The sequence below is a fragment of the Vanessa atalanta genome, chromosome 7 (genome assembly GCF_905147765.1).
Source record: "Vanessa atalanta chromosome 7, ilVanAtal1.2, whole genome shotgun sequence".
Classification (NCBI taxonomy): domain Eukaryota; kingdom Metazoa; phylum Arthropoda; class Insecta; order Lepidoptera; family Nymphalidae; genus Vanessa; species Vanessa atalanta.
The window spans coordinates 9,652,626-9,677,012 of NC_061877.1; the positions used below are offsets into that span (position 1 = coordinate 9,652,626).

Genomic DNA, 24,387 nt, shown 5'->3' on the forward strand with positions numbered 1-24,387 from the left:
TGAATAACATTTAAAGTACACAAGAATCATAATAGCGCAGCTCCGTCAGTCGGTTTAAACATATCATAGTTTATTAAATCCATATAATGTTATGGAAGTGCTTTCTGAATACGTTCATATATATAATTTAATGATGTTACCATAACGAACATTTTATTTTAAATCCTAAGGCATTTTTTTATATAATAATTAATATCAACATTTTTACGAAATAAATTAATTATTAATACAAATGTCAATGAAAATCCATCACTTTTAATTATAATAGTAATAAAACGTTAGCTACAAACAGATCGCAACAGTCCAACATTATGGATTATGAAACGAGAATGACCTGCTGAAACTTATGACTGAATTATAAGAAATAAAAATGTATGCATTTCGCAAATTATAAAATATTATGTGCTTAGAGATCAAGGTATGTTATCTTGGTGGCAGTGAAGGCAGCAGCACCAGCAAGCGTTGCAGCAACTGCGACTACCGCTGCCGTGGAGCCAGTGATCTTTACTGCGAATCCCATGATCACCGATATACATAATTGAGCTACGAACACACAGCTGCTGACCACCGCCACATCGGTGCCGATACCGCGTTCCTGTTCACTACCACCACCATCGCTGTCCCACTGGAATGATAAAATATGACAATAGGCGCGTTAAATCTTAATTCCATTTCTCAGTGATTATTTTTTTAAACAATATATAAACAAACGGTACGGTAAAAAGGTTTGATTGAGAAGGGATCGACCAGTTTCTAGGGGTCACAAATAAATTAATGTTTACGCTTTCCAATAAACATACACAGTTATTATTTGTTGAGAATTTATAATATTTATAAATATTGTCTAACTATAATATAGATAATCGTAATATTTTTAAATCTCGCCTCTTAGTGAGAGGCCTCTCAATAAATTATTACATGTTAAGTTGTGCTCATAATGTTAATGTAATATGTTGAAATTGTATCATATAACGTTATTTGTATTATAGGATATAATTTTGGTCAAGTATTCTCAAGTAACACATCGTAGTGACCAAATAAATTAAGAAATTTGCGCAGTTTTGCGTGATATATTTACCGAGTTTTTAATAGCAATTTATGTTACAGATACTTGCTATTTATTAGTAAAAAAAATGAAAAGATATATACGACATATTTCTTGAAATTATCTGTAAGTAATTATATTGTATATTTAAAAATATATATAGTAAATATAATATATCAAAAGCTAGAATTTAAATTTTCATTTTGGTTTTGATTTACTAATATATTTCAGCTAAACCTTACCATTCCCGTTGCATGATAATGAGCAACCAGTAAATATGGCATGGTGAATAGTGTCGAGTACATTATTCCAGCAGTCCAGCTGAAGAGCAGCACGGCAGCACGAGCCCGGAGAATGCACAGCATAAGCATGCCACAGCTGTACGTACACAATCCACCTACATACACTTTCTTGGCACTGAAAAATATGAGAAATGAAAAGTTTAAAACTCAAACTCAAACTTAATTTATAGAATTTAATTTTACTATTTAACTTAAAAACAAAGTTTCGAAATCTATCTGAAGATTTAATAATTCTTTCAATTATTTTAATATTTTATTAAAATTAATAATTTTATTTTACCATAACCCATAGTGTTCAATAAAAAAAAAAAAAAATCTATTTTATTTTTATTGACAGGATTATACAAAATACAAATATGATATCGAATGTAATCAAATTATTAAATAATAAAAAGTAACTTAATTTCAGCAAATGATAATCATTTGTAATTTATCAAATCCAGATAATTAATTAATTTATACTTCGAATTAATAATTATTTATATTGTAATCAAACGTAAATTTTGTTAATCGACTTTACGACCCAACTTAAATGTAATTTGAAAGAGGATAAGAAGTTTGGCGGGCTTATAAAAAAAGATTATATGGGAGATAAATGGTGTGTGTTTTATATGTAGCTCATTAATATAATTCATAAATTGATGAAATAAAAGTTACGTGTGTTTTTTTAATAAATATTTAAAGTAATTAATATTCTAAATTTTAATATTACAAATTATACGATCATTATATTATGATTTACGACCTCTGTGGTCGAGTAGTGTATACACCGGTTTTCATGGGTACGCCACACCGAGGTCCCGGGTTTGATTCCCGGCCGAGGCGATGCAGAAAAAGTTCATTAGTTTTCTATGTTGTCTTGGGTCTGGGTGTTTGTGGTACCGTCGTTACTTCTGATTTTCCATAACACAAGTGCTTCAGTTACTTACATTGGAATCAGAGTAATGTATGTGATGTTGTCCAATATTTATTTATATACTTACATTAATAATACTAATGAATACAATTATTTTACAAATAGCAAATTCATTTTGTTATAACGTTATTATATCATTGGAAATAAATCATCGTAATATGGATAAACGTAATACGAAAGGTACTTCAACGCCAGATTGTTTTTCGTTTATAGATAGTTAATTTTCTTGTTCGTCCGTCGTTCTATTCTTAAGGCATAACATGGAGCTATATGGGCTATTTAAGCCGTCAATAAATGGATTATAACAGGCTATAACATCAGTTTCTTATAAAACAAAAATAATAATAATAGCCTGTCAGTTACATATGCGTTCAAACATATAAGCGCTGCAGCGTTATAATATTAAATATAGTTGAAGTAATATAGGTTATTAAATTCTGAAGTCATATTTAAGTCTAGAAGCCTTTCAAGCGCCGACTCGTTGAAAGTCAAGGGCTGTCTGATCTAATGAGATAATAACTAGGAAGGATCGTTTCAGTCAAGTTGAAGGTAAGTAATATAAATATCACATTTCTTCACTTTCAAGTACATGTGATAAATGTGCTTAAGGTTACTTCCTATGTACTTATTTATATTTGTCTCTAATTGACTAGAGATAGCACTTCGTTACAAAAAATCGTATTAAAATATTTGCGAGTTATAAATTTTGGACGCAAGTGTTTTTTTGTAATAAATAGAGTAAATGTGTATTATATATTAATGCTATATAGATTAGACTATTAACTAATTACACTAACTTACATAAATTAAAAAAAAAACGGCCCAGTTCAATTCAGAAAGTTATGCTAATTATTAAGTACTTATAGATTACAATAATTTGAATGTAGATATCTACTTATAGTAAACGTTGCTAATAAAGAGTTTAGTTAATGTAGACTAAGGACGTAGCCTTCAGGTACAGTTTCCAAAAAACGATTATTATTTACGGTCTGGTCTAGATTTGAATTGGCTTAATCAACTTTGCTAAATTTGTTCGTTACGTGGATTTTTTTCATTATTAATGTGTAACTAATATAAAAAAAGAGCCGAGATGGCCCAGTGGTTAGAACGCGTGCATTTTAACCGATAATTTCGGGTTCAAACCCAGGCAGGCACCACTGAATTTTCATGTGCTTAGTTTGTATTTATAATTCATCTCGTGCATGGCGGTGAAGGAAAACATCGTGAGGAAACCTGCATGTGTCTAATTTCAACGAAATCCTGCACACGTGTATTCCACCAACCCGCATTGGAGCAGCTTGGTGGAAATTTACAGGCTGCTAATGTAATATAAAAAATGACTAGAACCTAGATCAATCAATATTCATAATTTTATAAAAGTTAGGAAATAGATAAATAAGTTACGGTCAATATATTGTATAGTATATAATTGCGGGTTGACGGGCATGCGAGTGTCAGAATTTCATCAGACACAGTTTTACTCATGATGACATTCTTCACCACCAAGCACGGGATCAATTATAAGTGCTTGACAGGGTTGAATTTCAACTATTTCAATTAAGATTTGTTGTAACCACTGGGCATCTATATCTGGGCTCTTCGCTTGTATTATATAAACATAACGTTATTGAAAATAAATATTACTCTTTAAAAAAAAAATTCAAGCAAATTCATTGGGTTTTATTTTTACTTACCCTAACATTTTTATGAGCTTCTCAATTACCGTAGAGTAGCAAGCGCAAGACAGCGAATACATTGCCATACCCCAACATCCAAAACGAACACCCGCTTCGTAATTTATACGGCTTTCGCTGCCCACAGGTGCCTGCAATTAATATATAGCAATTTCAATTTTACAATATTGCTCTTTATATTTAAAGGCGTATAAGATAAAATTATTACACATTATATATATATATATAGTATAAAATGAATTTTGCAATTTATATAGCAGTTTTTTGAGCAATAATGTTTTACTGTACGAGCCTAATAAAAAACATTGACCTATTTTGAAAATTGATGAATCAGTAGAGATAATCCAGAGACAACACGTACGAAGCCATTCATCACTAATCCTTAATGTAATTATCTGTGTTTACTAAAACTGAATCATCATTTTGAATGAAACGTGTGCTGAAAAGTCATTAAAAAAACATTGAATATAAGCATAACACAGAGTAACGACATACGCTCATATTTTTTGCCGTAAGAACGTCATCTAGCTTTGAAAAAAATACGGATTCTAATTTCACATTTTGAGTCTTCTTAAGTATGCTTAAATTATAAGGATGACACATTAAACTAAAAAAAAAACAATATTCTAAAGCTACTAAATAAGATCATCGTTCAGCGTTTATAGGGATAAAGTTTGCCAAACTAGTCGTGAAAAAATTTATTCTAAATTCAAAATTACAGATTTATATCTCTTCGAAGGAATTTCTCATTCAGATGCAATTATCGACAATAATCTGAGTAATACTCACAGCGGGATTTCCACCGAAGACAGATTCACCGACGAAATCAGTGAAATAGAGCGAGTAACACACATGAGCCATCCAGCAAAATAGATTAGTTAGGCACACAATACGCAATGACTTTGGCATTAACACAATAGACTTCAGATAGTGCTTCAGAGAAAGTGGCTCCCCAGTGTGGCCCTCCACTGGAATCTTGATTGTAATACCAGTATTCTTAAACAAAGTTATTTTTTGTATTAGAAAAACAGTAATCTGTTCAAATTTTCTGGATAGTTTTTTAAAATATAAGCTAAATTTCAATGTCACTTTCCTTGTGTTGTAATTATAAATAAATATAAAATAGTAATGTTGTATTTTTAAATGTTGAAAAACAGTTACTTAGTTTCTTGTCGGTTCCTCTCGGTAGAATCTGCATTCCGAACCGTTGGTAGCTTTTATAGTATAGTATTCAAAAGTGCTTGTAAAACTGTGTCTACTTGAATAAAGTATATTTTGATTTGATTTGATTTGTTGTAACAACGTTATTTTGAAGTCGGATTATTTATTGAAATAATATAAAACGTATTTTTTGTACGTTATACAAGTACTGCAAAATATGTTATAAAAAAAAGTATACAAGAAACTTTATTTTACTTAAGACTTTTTTTTTACTATTACTTTTGTTTTACTTTAGAACTTACTTTACTTTATTTTACCTTAGAATTTATTTTTTATGATTTAATTTAAAGCCATCAACGAAATACAATTTTGAATCAATGTAAAAAAAAAAACGTCCGTCGGTCCAGAGCTTGTTAACGAACGCAAAATTGAAATGACGAAGATGATTGGCTTAAATGAGATTGCGTTTAACTTTCATTAAAAAAACCGTCAGAGAATTTCCAACCAAATTAGATTTGGACTGAAAATTGTTAAGAAAATATAATGAATTTTTACAAATGATTCTTTAAGGTACTTCCTAGTCATTTTATTATTACTGTTCTTCAAATTACACTTACTTCGTCATCCACTGGGGCATCAGCTTTATTTAAAGATCCGTATGAAGTCGTCTCTTTCTTCAGTCCATCCCTTTCAATGTTCTCACTCTCTTCGAAATGTTCCTCAAATTGATCTTTGTTATCTAGTTTTTTGTAATCATCATTTTCGCCGATCTCATTTAATGGTATTTCCTTGAAACTCGTTATTGTGGCCGTAACGCATACAATGAAAATAATTGTAATGAGAAAAAATACGGCCCTAACATGTCCTCCGAATAATTCTCCTACAAACAATCAAAACCTTTATTAAAAACGCAATTCATAAGAAAAGCTTTAAATATGTTTTTATTATTTATTATCACTGCCAGTTATTTCTCCGTACTGGTGATTGTGCCTTACATTACAATTACGAACTATTTGAAATTGGCAGTAGTCGATCGTTTCATTCCTTTTTACAGTTGAATATTTATGAATCATTTCCGAGTCCTATTGTAAATATACTCATTGGCTATAAGAGGTTACAATTTTATGTTTGTTCCTTAAGTAAATATCTATTATTAAAATAGCATTACGATATATTTAACATAACATCTTACATTTTTAAATATCTAATGCAGGAACTTTACTTACCCAAGGAAGTTTCATCCCAATTTATTCCTCCAAGAGCATATCCCATAAATCCACCTAAGCCAGCCATAACGGTAAAAGTACTCAGACCTTTAGCATGATCCTCTGTAAAATCACAAAGTTCAACATCTTATAAAACATTTTGCAAGATATTGGGTATTAAATTTTGAAGTCATATTTATGTTTCCTATATAACAACTTACATACATTATATATTTTAATGATGCCCATTAAATAATAACGAAAGTAAAGTAGCCTATAAATATCCTCCTAGAGGGATAAGACATCCTTTTCTTTTGAGTAGAAGGCTTGAAGTTTAATGCGCGTTGGTTAATGAATATCTGAGCATTATTATACCAGGGCCCCATTTTGAGGGGCCCCGAAGAACCAACAATTTCTCTCACACGTTGACTGCTATGAATATTTTTTGTACCACTATACAGATTCGTAAGAATTAACCAAACTTAATGTCTGGCTATAAGCAAATTATTTATACATGGTAGGTATATTTTTTAAAAATTAAATGTTTTTATTAAATATTTGGCCACAGAATAGCTTGAGATTGCTCTGTATCTGGGTGATTTACATCCGCCATATGCTTTGTTTCAAACACACTAAATTATGAAGTTTCAGTGACGCCTGAATTTGAACCCACGCCTCGATTAGATTGACATGTACCACTGTATGTGTGACTGTACCATATTAGTTTTTACAAGATGTATTGGATTTATGTATTGGAACTACATATTTACGATTCGCAAAAATCATGACCCAAATGTAAATTGTGTGTATTAAAAATTGACCGTAAAACTTCGTCCTACTATTTTTTATCTCTTTAAATATTTGCACTTAGCAATGTATAAACACTTCTGAAATTTAAAACTAAATGTAAACAGTTGTTAAAATGTTTTCATCTTATCGCTGTGACAACTGCTACTTTATTTAATTTTATAAATGTATACATACTTTGTGTTTACATATTGGTTATTACTAATTAAGTCTCACGGTGATCATTATTAATAATGACAAAATATAAAACAAATATTTATATGAATTATTATTTTTTGTCTTTTTATGGTTTTGAATATAAAAACAAGGTGTTTTGATTCCATTATTATTAATACGTCTATCCACTTTTAGGAAGGCTTAAAGAGACGATATGACAAAATTGTTCTTCAAAATATATTGGGGCCAAACGAAATTGGATACTGATTGATTTTTATGGTTTCCTGTGCAACGTAATACGAGAGCTTATATGTATTTATTTACTAAGGTACATTTAATCGATACGCAATAAATACTTCTTTTACATACTTCGATCGTGTATGTTCTTAAAAATTTAAGATAATTTTTTAAACAGTGCTACTGGCACCAAAACCGATTACATTATATAACAGAATACATGAATGAAGCCTTTACTAGGTTTCATATTACTAAATAAATGTTTTATGTTTTTTAATTACTGCCAAGTAAACCAAATCAAAGTACCTATAATTCATTCATGTAGGCTGTCACTGTCACTTTCCTATCCTTTAGAAGTAGTTTTATAAGATTGACTTGATGGTATATTGTTAAAATAATATAATAATAGTATAATAATAATATATCATTAATATGAAAAATCAGCCTTAAATGAATTCCATACTATTGAAAAAATGTCTAATTTGAATTTATGAATTCATTTCAAAATCTGGGAAAGGAAATTTAGACATAAATATGTACATTTGAGATAAAATCAATCACAGTGAGAGTACAAGATAAAAATGACTCTTTTTAAGTATGTTTTATATCATACGTGTCTTGACTAACAAAATGATTGTCACATGTTCTGACGTCTCATCGAACAAATATTTAATTAAATTAAACTGTCGTATCTATTAAAGTAGGTGAAGAACATTCAATTTAAATAATAAAACTTATAATAAATTATAGCATGACACTATTTTTATTTGATTTGAATTTCATCAATAAAATCATTATTGTTTTTTTATTTTTTATTTTACGATAAATTTATATTGTTAATGTACCAAATTTATTTTTTTATTTTTATAATAATATATTATATATATCCATTTAATATCAAGTTGTTTTCGTTATTTATCTAGATTTACTGCCACGATAAAAAAAAAAAACAAATGAAAATAAGACTATAATTTTTCATTTTTGTTTAAGTTATTTTTAAATCATTTTGTTTGAAAATCCAGACGTCACTTATCTCTGATATACTTGTAATATATCAAGAAATATCATATTTCTTGATAAATTACAAGTGTTCTATTTTAGTACAAAACAAAACGACAATTATACGAGTATGTATCGAACGAGATAACTTATACTTTACTGCGTTCTATATAATTCACCTTTATAAGAGCATTGAGTTTAGGAAGACAAAACAAATAACTGGGTTATCAGAAAATCAGCAATTTACACAGAAGCCGAAAGAAATAGTGTTCAAATATTACTGACCTGGAACTGTCACGTCAAGGAGATAAGCTCTGGCGGGACTTTGGCACGCATCAGCGTCGAAATCCAGAAGAACCGTACCAAGTACCGTGAAGAGTACACCCCAAGGATGATGATTGTTATTTTGGACTTCAAGAGCAGAACTCCTCGGTCCTAGAGCTGAAGGAACTACGGTTCTGTTCACAGGACCTTCATCTCCTAATGCGTAACCAATGTCTTCTCCGTTGGGAACTAAAATGAGTCCTGAAAATCGCATATATTTTTAAAATTCGTATTATTTCATTAATCAATTATATAACAATTCCAATGATTTTATTAATATACTCTTTCTTTAATTAAAATAATTTTCTATATTGCTTTTGTCAATTATTTAACTTTAATATATTTTAGTATTATATATCCATGATGTGTTTGTTAACTTATTTATAATTAATCACTACAGTTATCTATTTTAATTAAATAAATTTATTTTTCTCATGTTTGGTGAAATTGTCAGCTAGCCAGAAAAATAAATCATGATTTAAATTTGCATAAAATATATATTTTTAAATAAACAAATAGTTTTTTTTTGTTTGTCGTAAGAGAAAATTTCAAAACAATTTCTATAATAATTTCTATTACTAAAATATATTTCGCTAATAGAAATGTAAAACATAATAATAATGTACAATAATAAATTATTGCTCTTTCACACGTGAAATGTTACAAATACATAATAATAGTTATCAAAAAACCTAATAAACTCTGTACTCATCATAATGTACAATAATTTTATATGAAGGCCATATAATTTTAACGTGTATCCTACTATCTATTATATCAATGTATCCTTGAAAAACGCTTACCCAGAAAGACTCCGATTGACATTAGAACAATAAAAGGCCTCCGTCTACCATATTTCGATGGGCATCTGTCACTGAGGGACCCCAGCAATGGAGTCATGAAAAATCCAATCAGTGGCGATAGAGCCCATACCAAGGTCATTTGTTGATGAGGAACACCAATTTGGAGAAGGGTGGGTGATACAAATGCGGTTTCTCCGGCATATGAAAATTCTATACCCATCACAGCTGCTGATATCCTCATCAATTCGAGTCTGTTTTTTCTCCTGTTAAAATATATATATTTGATCATTACACTACTTCTTTTCGTTGTTAATTAGCCCAATTAAAATTATAAATAAAAGAAAAAAATGCGAGAAATATTTTTAATGTATTCATTGTACGGTATTTGCGAAGTGATGGCATAAAGATGGCATAAAAATTAGATGACGAGGTATGTATTTAGTTAACGTAATTTCTTTTTTTTATATCCTTCGTTAATATTTTATGACCTCCGCATATTACATTTTCTGAAAAACTAGCTATACACATCACAAACCTGGGCCTAATAATTTGTCATGGACAAGTAAGAACTGGTGACCGTTAGGAGCAAAGGCAGTAATAACTGATCAGTCTTAATCTGCATTCAAATCTCTTAATAAATAATATAATAGGTAAACAAATATTTTTAAATTTATTACCTAAACAAGTCACTGTATTCGCCTTCACGGACTACTCTTTCAGGAGGCTCGTCAGAAGATGGTATAGCATAAAGGGCTTCTCTAACCGCCTCCTTAACTCCTTGGGGATGTTCCTCTTTCCATTGAGCCCATCGTTCCTTGCACTTGTCTCTTGTTGAATGCAAGCGACCCGTCACTCCTTGGTATTCATTCAATTTATCAGCCATATTACTGTTTCAATGTTTTGTATTATTTAGTATAAAGACAAATTCGATTATAATTTATTCATTATTCTTTGTTATTTAGAAATTACTTATATGTCAGTATGAAACGTTGATATTAAGAGTTATAAGTATATATATAATTCAACGTCAATTTAGTCAACTCAGTTAGTTTCAACTATTATTCCCTTAGAATCCACAAATGTTGGAATGTCAATTAAAAGGAAAAATCCCGAGCTCAGTAATGTCATCTCCTTCAATTTAAATCTTATTCACCGCTTTTATAATACATTGGAGTTTTAAATTCTTTGCTTAAATATTACAAAACACTAATAGTAAGTTTAAAACTTTCTTTAAAAATTTTCATATGTGGAAATATGTAATGAGAGAAGTTGTTAGCGCCGAAGTCACCAGTTAGACTAGTCGAGTTCGGATATCGGAAGGGGACTGAAGCGCGCGCGCCGCCCTCGTTCACGGCCGCCCGCCCAGCGCCGCCCAGCTACATCATAAAATCAAACTAGAAGAGACATACGTTATTAAATGCGACTAGCATGGAACAACAGAGAGTCGATACTTAAAAATGTATAAATTTGTCTGGTTTATGAAACCTACACAGATATAGAAACGGATAAAATTTACACAAAAATAAATTTAGAATAAATACATTATTATGAAAAAGTCGAGTAGATTAAAGGAGTAAGCGACTCATAAGAGCGACTACGAGCCAGCACGTGTGAGTGACCATTTTTAAATCTGACACGAGAGTAGTCGTTCACATTATGTATTAGATTAATAGACGATGCGTAAAAACGATTAATCAATCTTAATAAAACCATTACCTTCGATAACAATCGATAACAATAAAAACAATCAAGACATAACGGTTAGTTCAAAACAAAAATACGTAACCATCAAAGAATAAACTGAAGAGCCCTTCAGCTCACTTTTATCTTCACCGCCAAAAACACTGAAAATCGCTCTTATGAACCACGCCCATATCTGTCAATCATCATTTAAGGCATAAAAGTGCCGAAAAAATATTCAATCCTTGTCGTTTATATGGCATGTATTTTAAGTTTTTAAATATTTAATAATTAATATTTTTCATTAATATTGTTTATATCTAATCGAATTATCGATTTTTTTCGATTCGATCGACCTTCGAATTCAAATTTCGAACTACATTATTAATTTAGGTATGGGCAATTAAAACTTATCGCTCAAATAACCGTAATACATAAGAAATGTTAATCGACTATTACCTAATTGTAGTTTGATGTGCTGTTACTAGAAAACAATTTGTGCATATATTTAAAACAAAAATGCTTCTTTATATTTTTTAAATGGCTCGATTAAATAAATATTCATTTTCATAGCTATTACACACTAACATTTAAATTTAAATCTTTATTAAAGTAAGAAATTAATGTTAAATCAAAGCAACGTTTTAAAATAATACGAAATTTTAAAATCTCTCTACGTAATATATGTACAAAAAATAGAATTTTCAGTTGTCATTTTATAAACATGTCACAGTTGATTGTGCTAGGTACGTTAGTACATAAAACTATAGTTAGTTTTATAGTTCAATTCAAATACACATTGTAACTAAAATTGAAACTGCATAAACAGTCATCTCTATCAGATAAAACGATAAAGACCGACCATAATATATAAAATGAACAACATAGACACTTCTATGTATAAGTAGATCTGTGGTGTTAGCTTCGCGGATTACGCTTATTGCATCCCAGGGGGCGAAAGATTGTTTTCCTAGAGGTCCTATATAAATAAACTGATTGTTTCGTCTTATTGCTTTCATTCTTACTTTCATAGAATGTGCAGTAAATCTGATAAATGAAAATGTATTGAAACAGTTTATCGTGTCGATTTATTCGTTAAACGCTGTTTGATATAAAATACGGGTTTAAAATATCTTTTACTATTTATTTTAAAAATAATTTATTTGAGAGTATAATTAAAATACTAAAATTAACAATTGATCTAATTTTATTTTTCCTTTCCTTATTTTAATTTATATTTTAGATTTGATTTGGAACTTATGATGGTAAGGGGTCACCGCATATAAAATTTATAAAATATTAACCAACTGCCGCCAAATTTGAGAAATAATTGTATGGCTTAGTAAATGTAATTGTTAGTACCAGTGTTATACTGGCTCATTCACCCTTCAATCTGAAACACAACAGTACTGAGTATTACCGTTTGGTGATGGAATATAAATACATGTTCCAAATATATTAGAGAATTCAAAGCTATATTGACAATTCGTTTCAAAATAATGGTTAAACCACAGATTATTTCGACAGCTGATATGGATATCAAAAGTTTAGATAATGATAATATTTTCTGTTAAATAAAAAAATACATATTATCATTGTTTTAATATTATCAATATATTAAGAAGATTGGACATCTGATGGTAGGTGGTCACCACATGTCGTCGGGAATTTATATAGCTTGACAGGAATACAAAATAAAATGTTCCCTATTAATCCTCCAAAAAATGTTACATAATCAAAATTGTCTATTTCATTTTATTACGATTCTTCTAGTTTTTGTGTGAGATTCACAAACAAACAAATGAAGATGATATTCTTAATACCCATTAACAGGATAACGTTATATTATTTTTAACGTTATTTTTTAGTTTTATAGAAAGATACATCAACGTACTTTGAAAAAAAAACGGTTACAATTATAACACAAATATTTCATAACATTTAAAAAAATACCTATTATTGTATAATAATAATAACCAAAGAAACTAATCGATCAAAAAACCTTATGTCAATAATTGAATTCGTTCTATCATTTTATTCTAGAAAGTTACAATTGTGTAAAAACTCATTTCATAGAAACCAAAGTGTAAAGGCTTCTTGAACATACATTTATATAATGCATAGTATTTACGAGTTATAAATTACAAGATACTATTTGCATTAAGATATATTGTTTAAATTTGAATTGTATTCATTACAATAGCGATAGAAAACAAGGCTGGCTTCAGCACGAAGCCGCTACCCCTCGTGACAAGACAAAATAAAACATCTCATTTGAATGCCTTTCATACGTACGATAATTAAAGCGTGAAGAGGAACTGAGACTAGCTACTGATTGATTAAAATACATAAAATTTAAATTAACGCCTCTTACGTCTTTGTATTGTTAAATGATTTATTTTACAAAATATATTTCTTTCAAATATTATCGATCGTATTTAGCTTTTTGTGTTATTTGGTCACTGGTGTTTCTATATAATTATTCTATAGCTTACGTATAAAAAATAAAGTAAACAAAATATCAATTAAATAGGCTTCAATTTTATTTAATCTCTAATGCCTTAATTATACGTGTAAAAATTAAAAATAGTTACTGTACAAATCATGACCGCGTGGAATGGTAGCAATAATGTCAGTATCATTTAGAAGTTGAATCTCAACTCCGTTTATTTGGAAAAAAAAAACAACCAACCATCCTTTGGAGTGCAATAAGACGAGGTGTTCTATTTTATTTAATTTAATAAATTTATTTAATTAATTAATAAAGGACGAATCGAATTTAGAATATAATATGTTATAATAACAAAATTAACTGTATTGATTTATTAATAACTGTACCCGAAAGATCTTTATTATACATCTCGTGACGATAAATAATCTTAAATTTTCTGAACTCAAAAGAAACATTGGCTGATATTTTCTATGTTTTATTTAAATAAAATGATAAAACCTATATATTACATTTTCAATTACATAACATATTAATAATCCTGGTTACAAGATTAATAAAGTAAGTTAGTTAAATAATCACAATATTATATTTATTTAATTTGTATGCGTTATATATATTGGGGCTTTTTGCGTTTTTTATTTTATATTTATTATTAATTTAATAATATAGGTAGGCGGACAGGCTAAGCCACCTGATGGTAATTGGTCATCAGCGCCAATCTAAATAAACCATTCCCTACATCGCTAAAGCGCCGCCAACCTTAGGCATCTAGTTGTTATGTCCTTAATACCGAACATAATAATAAGTGTATCTGTTTGGAGGAAGTATATCTGAAGAGTGGATGGTACCTATCCAAAAAGGTTTGTACAAAAACCTACCAGCGACTTAATTTATATCTGGTCTATGTAATGTTTTGGTCTATAATTTATTTGATATTTCACTTCAACATTCTTGCTATCATTTCACGCGCTCGTGATTTGTATACGGCGGCTAATATTTAATGTAATTTTTAAATTTTGTTTAAGCAAATATCTTCTTTTCCTTAGGTTGTTGGGCAGAGATTGCTTTTACCGAATAAGCCTATTTGTACATAAAGCTCTTTAACGATATCATACTTCGTATACTTCGTATCAAATAAGTTTTGAATTATATATACAAGAGAGTATTTAATTGTTTTAGAAGCCTTTTTGAATGTGAGCTTAATTTCGACGTAGTCCAAATTTCACGGACTCCGTGACCTTGGTCGCTAAATTTGAACAATTCCACGGCTCCTCATCTTTGGCCTCGCGAATCAATCAACCGCTGACAACCAACATCTCGACAACAAACTGATAACAGAGAGAGCGGTCGCTTATCAAAGCGGAGAGCGCTGTTAGTTCCTCTGTGTTTAGTTAAAATGTATTATTAATGTACATTATTTGATATTATAATATTCAATATAAGACATAACTTAAAATCATTCATGGAATAGCATTTCGACTTGGATTTTACTAGAATAAACAGTTTTCTTATCTAGATATTTCTTGGAAAACCGACTTATTATACAATAGACATTTTATGAAATTGACAAATTGAAAGATGGATTTGGATTTTAAATTTGATGTTTTTGTTCTATATGTTAATTATAATGTTTAAGACGAATAACATTTAAATAACTAATTGTATAAAGATGTCCCCGAGCGATGTCGGTGGAAGTCATTCTCAACGGAGACAGTCAATGTCATACTCATTTGCGCAGGAGATGTTTAAGTGCAACAGTATGCAGAAACATGAGAAAATTATATAACATCTGATTTGGTGGTACTTAGACACAAGATAAGAAAGATCAGGCGCAGGAGCAACGAACCTTAACCTTAACCTGTTTCTCGAAACACATCTAAGCTACTAAGGATTTGACTTGATCAACATTAAGTAGCTACACTAGAGGAATATAAAAAAAGTAATATAACATATAAACAGTGACACGATCCAGTGCATTATCGATGTTTGCACAATAACAAATACATAATAAAATGTACATATTCCGCTGGCAAATAAATAAACTTAACATGTTTTGCCGCTGAAATACTTAATCGTAACTGTAACACAGCCATATATTCCTATTGTTATCTGAGAATTACATTTGATTTGCTTTTCTTAAATATCCAAACAGAACCTTATCCATTTAAGAACAATATGACACTGTTTGATGAAAGATTTAATGGTTGATAAACTTCCTGCTTGCATATAAATATTTATCTCTGGTAAATAATATTTATTTGAAAAAATAAATCATTAAATTTAACATAAGATTTATAATCTTTACTTATTAATTTTGAATAGTCATCATTTAGTTTTTATATTTATTAAAATTTTGTTTGTGTATGTTAGAATTTTCCATCGTAAAAATAAACTATTCTAACTTTCCTCAAGGATAAGTAACAATCTCAGAGCTGATTTTTCTCCCTTCTTGAACATGGCGTGTAGATTTTAACACCACGTTGATCCGATACGGGTTGGTGAATACACCAGATTTTCAGCCGACACGCGTAGCCTTTACACGAAGTTTTCTTTCGCCGCCGAGCATGATATAATTTATATATATAATATATCATTAGTTCTTATCAGTAAAAAGAGTCTTAGTTTACTAATAATTAAAAATATTAATATAATTATAAAGTATACTAAAAACAATGTACAAAATTACGCGATAAAAATAATAAAAGCACATCTACAAAATGTTGGCATATATTCATGTTCAACGTTTATAGACGGCTTCAAAGTAGTTAAGCGTGTGTTAATAGGATCGCTAGGTCGTGGGGCTTCATCAGACGCGGATGAACTACACTTTATACGTCACACTTACCTAATAATACCGTTACTTTAAAATATAAACAATTTAACAATTATTCAAAATATTTCCTATCAAGTTTTACTAAATTTAAAAGGATAAATAATAATGTCAACGATATATTCTCTTCGCATCTCCTACAAGATACGTAATTAGCCTAATAATCTGTGCCTTACTCAAAGCTTTTAAAGTAAGAATTGAATTGAACAACCCAACGGCCCATAAACAATTTACCAATACGATAGTCCAATGGCGGAATAAACAAATCCTAGATTTACATATTCAATGCGATTTGCTACCAGCTCTGCCATATTGTACAATACAAATAGTTTTTATAGTTATTTACAATATCATACTATTTAACTTAATAATTTTATTTTACTTTCAAAGTTACTTCGGCGTCATTAAAAAAGCAATTTTTTCAAGAATTCGTAATGAATAACGAAACTTATGTACGATGTTATTTCGATTCAAGGTCAAAGGTGTTTGCTTTTATTATCTTCAATCCTCCTCACTTAAAATTGGAATCTATACGATGTTAAGGCACCTATTGCCTTAAAGGCAAAACATTATAAGCGTAATTCACATGACTACAAGAGAATTTTGGCCGCGTGAAATACCATCAACGAAAACTAATTTGTTATAACTTACAGCTTATATCGAACTCTTAAACATTAAAAGTAAGGAAATTAATCAAGAGGAAATAAAAAACGGATATAAACGAGATTATCTGTGACGACAGTTGCAAGACATTGAATTATTTCATCGATACTTCATATCCTCCCCGTATATGGTGAAGCGAGTGTCGCGTTACCGACAAAATGAAGATAAATAACCAACAAAGATTAATATACCCTTTTCTACGTTCCTTATGTTATTAATAGGTACCTTCCGATTTGGCTGGATTTTTTTCTAAATTATTCCTAAAATTAATATGACACTTTTATCTGTTTGCAATTATATAAATTTCAATGTACATATTATTGACACATCTATAAATATCTATTGTGTTTCTTGCCGGCTATGGTAGTTTCTATATTCTGAACGAATTCCAAATGGTATGGAAAAATTAAATGAAAATTGAATATTTCTTCAAAACTCAAAATTATTATTTTTTAAATACTAACATAAATTTGTTTAATTTAAACTTTGGAAATTTTCCAAATGATGCATTACCTTCGATCTACGAATTGACTCTAAAAGAAAACAATCAATTACATGAGTGTTATTTCAGTAGATTTGCTAGAACTTTTCCTATCTCTGATAAATCTTAAATTATACTTCTGTATAATATTGAACCGTCGCCACTAAACTTATAAATTTAACCTTTAAAGGCCCAAAGCAAAATACTCAAAGCGTTATGATGTATACTAGTGACACTTGCGATTAATAGAGACAATAGGCAATTATTCCTCACAAGGCCAATTATGGTCTTGGTGAGCTCGCACCGATTCGAAAATAAAAAAATATCATCTGGTAAAAAGAATCATATAACATATAATAATACTTACGTTAATATCTTAATAATATCATTTTCCAATATATTGTTGATGTTCAATTTTTAATGAATGGGTAATTAAAAAATATGTCTGTATTTCTTTCACAGGACATTATAAATCAAAATCACATGGAATATTTTCCAAAGCAAACTCCTCGAAAAACCCGACAAATAGTAACTAACTTCCTAACTCTCGGCTTTAACTGAGAATTTCTAAACCGAAAATCCTCAGTGAAGTCAATTTATAATTCATCCTGGGATTAGAATCCGGTTCTTTGTGATATGCAGTCATACATACTAGCTACAAGACCAGCGAGACAGTCGAATATGTAAAATACATTACATTATATCGATTTGTTTTGATTCTAGAATGAGAATCGAACTTGCTACATCTGACGCAGAACATGATGTTGTTTGCGATAAATGATTATTATCGACAGCAAATGAGAATGTAATTTTTCGATAAGAATTTGATACTTTAAGTATACACATCCATATTTACGTATCCACTTAGTTCATAGTGTTTTAAATACACAATAAAATGTAATCCATACTTCATACGAAGTTGGAATACATTTTTAAGAATCATAAATAAATGGTCATTTAATTAAGTGCCCATTCTCTTATATAAATCAAATTTATAATAACACATGCACGCTGCTCATCCATCCCCAATTTTACTTTTAACCCTCTCCCTTCCATAATCTGGGTAATCAATAACACCTCCATCGTGAGCTTACATATTTAACATATAGGAATTTGATTTCGTAACATGCAAAGAGGTCGAGGTCCAAACTGTTGTTTCCTTTTAGGTTTTTATTATTCCAGTCGCGGTGAGGGCGACCCTCCGTTATTACGTGTCATGTTTATTACCAATTTTACACCTTCACATAAACGGAGTGTTATTACCGACACAAAATTTAAAATGATTGAAACAAAACCAAGAACAAAGTATAAATTATTTATGTTGACTTTAAACAAAGTATCTACATCTTCCATCTGTTCGAAGAATACCTGTTTTACCGAGAAGAATCCAACAGTAGCCAATATTTTTTATCAATAATATGATGATGTCTATGATAAGGTCCTCCTGAGCTATTTTAGCCTTTACTGCTCAAGTGTGTGAGCGGAAACCAGCGCATTCTATCGGACCCGAAATTTTAAAGCCAAAATTTCCGAAACGAGTTCAAACATAGGTCCAATGACTTTTCGTGCTTTCCTAGGCATCAGAGTGTAGACGCAATTTTCAGACTCTAGGCTACCTCTGAATTTCAAGACTAACTATCTCAACCACTATTGGCAGATCTCGGGGACCTGAGGTTTGAACCCATTTGCCTCCTTAAAGCTAGCCACGAAACCAACGAGACACACAAATTATCTTATTATTATGTCTTCACAATAACGAACAAATACGTTACTTAAATAATATTAACCTTGTTTTGCTTATTTTTATGTGTTTGAATTGAAAAAAGTATATTATCATTGGTAGGAATGCCTCCGTGATCACAATCGTAATTGCATTGGCTTACATGTCAGTTATAGTTTATCTTATTATAGTCTAATTACCCAATGTCACGAGGTTATTGAAATAAAGGAAATTCTTAAAAATTATATATGGACTAATTTTGGAGACCAAATAGCGCGCGGCTAGAGCATGCGAATATTTACCAAAAATATCGAATTGCAACCTGAGCAAGCACCACAGACTTTTCATGTGGTTCATTTGGTTTTATAATTCATCTCAAGCTTGGACTTGAACCAAAATTTAGATCCTTTATGTGTTGCATGAAATTTAGCCACACGTGGAAACACCAAAACGCATTGGAGCAGCGGGACTACAAATCTTCTTGACAAAAAGAACCTTACCCTAACTATGAAACGTTAAAATTGCTGTTAATTAATTTTCTTTGCTTTATTTTAAATAATAAGCACTAAAAACAATTTCATTTGCAGTAATTCTACTAATTCTTGCAATACATTTTTCTTTATACAATACAGAGTCATTTTTTATATTTAAAGTTATGAGTTAGTAATTTATTATTATAGTATTAGTAATAAGTTATATGCAAGTTGTGTTTACCTGAATGATTTATTTTTATTTCGCGCGAGTTAAGGACGCCGCGCCGATTGTTATATTCACGGTATGTCGAAATCAATCACAAAGGACGCGGTAGCGTTCGTTTCGCATACAAATATACGGTATCAATCTAATAGCGTCCAAATTTTATAACGATTCAATCGTAGGATAGGACATGATGAAATCTTATGCGCAAATTCTACGAATGGAAGGCTACACATCTCGGAAAAGTGTACTTAATATTCACCTACTTAACATAAAATGAAATGCAAACCTTTATTAAGGGTACCCCTGATAAGTCGGATCAATGTTTTATTCAAATTCAATAATTAATAAATTTCGCGTCGTTCTGAGTTTTCTAAATAATACTTAACATTGGATCAAAAATTACTGGAAATAGGAAGGAGTCTTCGTAATGCACAAATGTAATCGTAATTGAATTTTTATCATTCAACCAAATTATCTTCTAAAAACATTCGAACAATATTAACCGTAACTATTTTTTTTTTTTTCATAAAAAAACGTTAATGTCCCTTAGTCTACAAAAAAAAAAAAATATGACTTGTATATCATAAAGAAAAATGTGTGTTTTTATAATAATTAATTAATTAGAATAGTATACGTTTTTATTGGACATAGATTCGTTTTAATTAAAAATATGGGTTTCACAACTATTTACTTACGACCAACGGCAAGTAGTCCGTTATATAATGCTGCCACGACGCTTTTACTTGACTCAAACAATATTACAAAATCAATGTTCTCTCTCTTATATTATTATTATTTTTATTTATCATTCATTCTATAAATCTTAGCTAATCTTCCAAACTACTGTAATACATAGATCATAAAGACAAGTAGATAAGATCAAGGATTTTGCATGGAGCCATCTAAGTAACCAATATCGGTAAATATTCATACTTTTAATCATTCGTTTGTATAATTTCAGATGAAGAAGCGGACTATCGATAACACAGTCAAATTGATTATATTGTTATAAAATTTAAACCTTTCCTCAAACTAAAATGCAATATAAAATTATTCGCGCTCGTTACACCATTAAAACTTCATAAAGTGCTAATGGTTTTCCTGTATAACCTAACTACCTATATCTAAACAAGGTAGCTAGGCGCACTTGACCGGCGTAAAGCCTTGTGTGCCCCCGACTCGTGTCGTAGCCGTACGACGCATTTTCGATTATACAACTTTATAAAGACGCAACCATAACATTTTACTTATTTATATACAATGCAAATAACGTGAACTTAAAAGATAAATAAAAAATAAACTTAAATTATATATATAAAAAAATACCTAATTCCATGTCGCAGTAATCAGTTGAAATTTTGTTAAAATGTAATCGTTTTAGAATTCAAGTAATTTAATTAATATGAATTATAATTTGAAATATATCTAATTTATATGTAAACTGGAATTCGATTGGGAATCTAAATATAAAATTATTTTTTTTATGGCATTGTTTGGCGGACGAGCATATGGGCCATCTGATGGTAAGTGGTCACCACCGCCCATAGACAAAGGCGCTGTAAGAAATATTAACCATTCCTTACATATGCGCCACCAACCTTGGAAACTAAGATGTTATGTCCCTTGTGCCTGTGATTACACTGGCTCACTCACCCTTCTAACCGGAACACGACAATACAGTGTACTGTTATTTGGCGGTAGAATATCTGATGAGTGGGTGGTACCTACCCAGACGGGCTTGCACAAAGCCCTACCACCAAGTAAATTGTTTTAAAATATTATATTGTTATAATATAAAATATTATATTGAAATAAAATAACAGCAAAGACAGTAATGTGAACATTCCTTTACAATTCACAACAGTATATAACAAAAACCAATGCATCGTGATGCCCCTATAATTATGAATATGGCTAATTATGCGAAATACATTTATTTTTTATTAATACAGGCCGTGATGAAAGGTCATATACGTTTATGTTAGCAGTTAGTTTCAAGGCTCTCGTCTATAGGGGTAACAGGATTATAAAAGCTATTAATAGCTCTTATATTTTTCTTTGTGTAAAAATATATGTCATAGGTGTTTAAAAATATGAATTGGAAATGAAATATATTAAAATTTAAAAGATACTCCTCGCATAGTGGCCGATAAATAATCATTGTAATGTGTTTTTCGTGACTAAAAACGTATAATTCACATGAATGTTGCAAAAATACAATCATTTTTAGGACACATCATTTTTAATTTTATATAATTTAATACAATATTGTATATAAACACATATATATTTAGAATATAAAAACTTATCAGAACTATTTAGAATTCATACGAGTATTTCTATTCTTATTATATTATATTATTATTTCCAAATATGGAAATGGATGAAATGATGATGAAAATTAGATGTTTTTCTATCTACACATAAGCTTTACTCTAACGTCTATATCGATTAAATAATTCGCTTTATGAATTATACGGAACTGAATTTGACTACTCATTAAACTGAATTTATTTTCAATATACCAAATGCACAGGTTACGTTGCTTTCTAACTATCCAGAACTCTTTTCTGACTCTGGAGAAAAATCAACAAACATTAAAGAGCGATGAATAGGTAGTCTTTACAACATATTTCAAATCGAGAACATATCATACAATGTTAACTAAGAAAAATAAATAAAAAGAAAATGAAAACGAGGCCTTTGATGTTCTTTAATATTAATCCTTTTTGTAGATTAAAGATAATACTTATACATAAAACAAAACAGCTTAAATGAATATTTTGAAACGTTTTCTGTGGGTTTATCTCACAAAACCCCCTTCCCCCCAGGACCGAGATAACTCATCGAAAATGAGTAGTAGAATAAAACGATGTAATTTCGTTCTTGCAGTAACTAGAACAATTTAATATTACTATTTATACACCTAAAAATAATCTTATACAAACTCGTTAAAAATAAGAGTAAAGTCGTCTATAAGGATATCATATTGAATACAAATATACTCGTACCTAGAAGAAAAACTTCTTGAATATATTGTCAATATATCTACTGAAGATAAAAAAGAATACATTCAATAAATTTGTCAGTGTAAGCCGTGAAAATAAATTGTAGCAATTTATACAATCTTGAAGAAGGTAATCTTTTATCTTTTGACGACCTCCGTGGTCGAGTGGAGTGTACACCGGTTTTCATGGGTACGCTACTCTGGGGTCCCGGGTTCGATTCCCGGCCGAGTCGATGTAGAAAATGTTCATTGGTTTTCTATGTTGTCTTGGGTCTGGGAGTTTGTGGTGCCGTCGTTACTTCTGATTTTCCATAACACAAGTGCTTTAGCTACTTACATTGGGATCAGAGTAACGTATGTGATGTTGTCCAATATTTATTTATTATTTATTAATCTTCGACAGTCCTCTTTCATGCGGTGCCGAAACTTAAACACTAAGATATGTAGTAATCCACAAGTACAAAATCAAATATCTTAGCGCGCTATGAAGCGAAGTATGCTCAGAGTTACTTTAAACCGTAAAATCAATATTGACCTTCGATTAAATTTATACGAGGAAGGGTTGATATCCGTTGGAGGAGCTTGTCTGCTTTAGTAGACAAATAGATCAGCAAATGCGTCTCATAATACGAAGCCCCATTTACAGTCTAGGTGACCTTAAGAAGTTTTCGAAGTTAAGCTACATGTAAAAAGCGGAGCACCTGGAATGGAGGCTTTGATATGGTAGTGTATAATAGTCAATTCACATTCAATTTGATAATAATGATTTAGTATTTAGCTTGTGTTATATATATACATAATTAAGCTATAAAAAATAAAAAATTGCCGTCCAAAAATTTAGATTGTTATTGCCTGCCAGTGTCATAATAACTTGAAACAATTTGAAATTGTAAATAAAAATATGCAAAATCAAATAAATCCTTTTTTCCTAAAATGTAGTTCCAATGCCATTGTTGATATAAATATTTATTAAAATTTATTAAGCTCTGAGGGACAACAAATCGCCTTATTCTGATGTTCATTAGACTTGGTCGCCGCTTTTACAGATTTTTTCCCAAGAGACCTCTTCGGTCTGAAATATGCGGATTATTAAAATAGCAGCAACATTTTAAAATAATTGTGACGGAAAATAAATTGCTGTTGTATCTAACATATTAGCTAATTACCCAATTAATAAATTCGCAGTTGTAATTGAAATACGGTTTT

General features: G+C 30.1%; 1 protein-coding gene across 1 annotated transcript; it reads right to left on the reverse strand.

The window, feature by feature from the left end:
• Positions 1-226: 226 nt before the first annotated feature.
• Positions 227-10,954, reverse strand: LOC125065136 (proton-associated sugar transporter A). Its single transcript, XM_047672592.1, has 9 exons — positions 10,327-10,954; positions 9,650-9,912; positions 8,808-9,047; positions 6,345-6,446; positions 5,736-5,998; positions 4,747-4,953; positions 3,958-4,088; positions 1,288-1,462; positions 227-625 (listed from the first exon to the last, which is right to left on the reverse strand). The coding sequence occupies exons 1-9, from the start codon at positions 10,530-10,532 to the stop codon at positions 407-409; spliced, it is 1,806 nt and encodes a 601-aa protein (XP_047528548.1). The 5' UTR covers positions 10,533-10,954; the 3' UTR covers positions 227-406.
• Positions 10,955-24,387: the final 13,433 nt, after the last annotated feature.

Excerpts from the sequence above, each read along its gene's own strand:
- LOC125065136 (XM_047672592.1), bottom strand. The coding sequence starts at position 10,532 with ATGGCTGATAAATTGAATGAATACCAAGGAGTGACGGGTCGCTTGCAT. Across the intron at positions 9,913-10,326 it reads GAATACAGTGACTTGTTTAG|GAGAAAAAACAGACTCGAAT; the intron begins GTAATAAATTTA and ends ATATTTTAACAG. Across the intron at positions 6,447-8,807 it reads CCTTGACGTGACAGTTCCAG|AGGATCATGCTAAAGGTCTG; the intron begins GTCAGTAATATT and ends GTGATTTTACAG.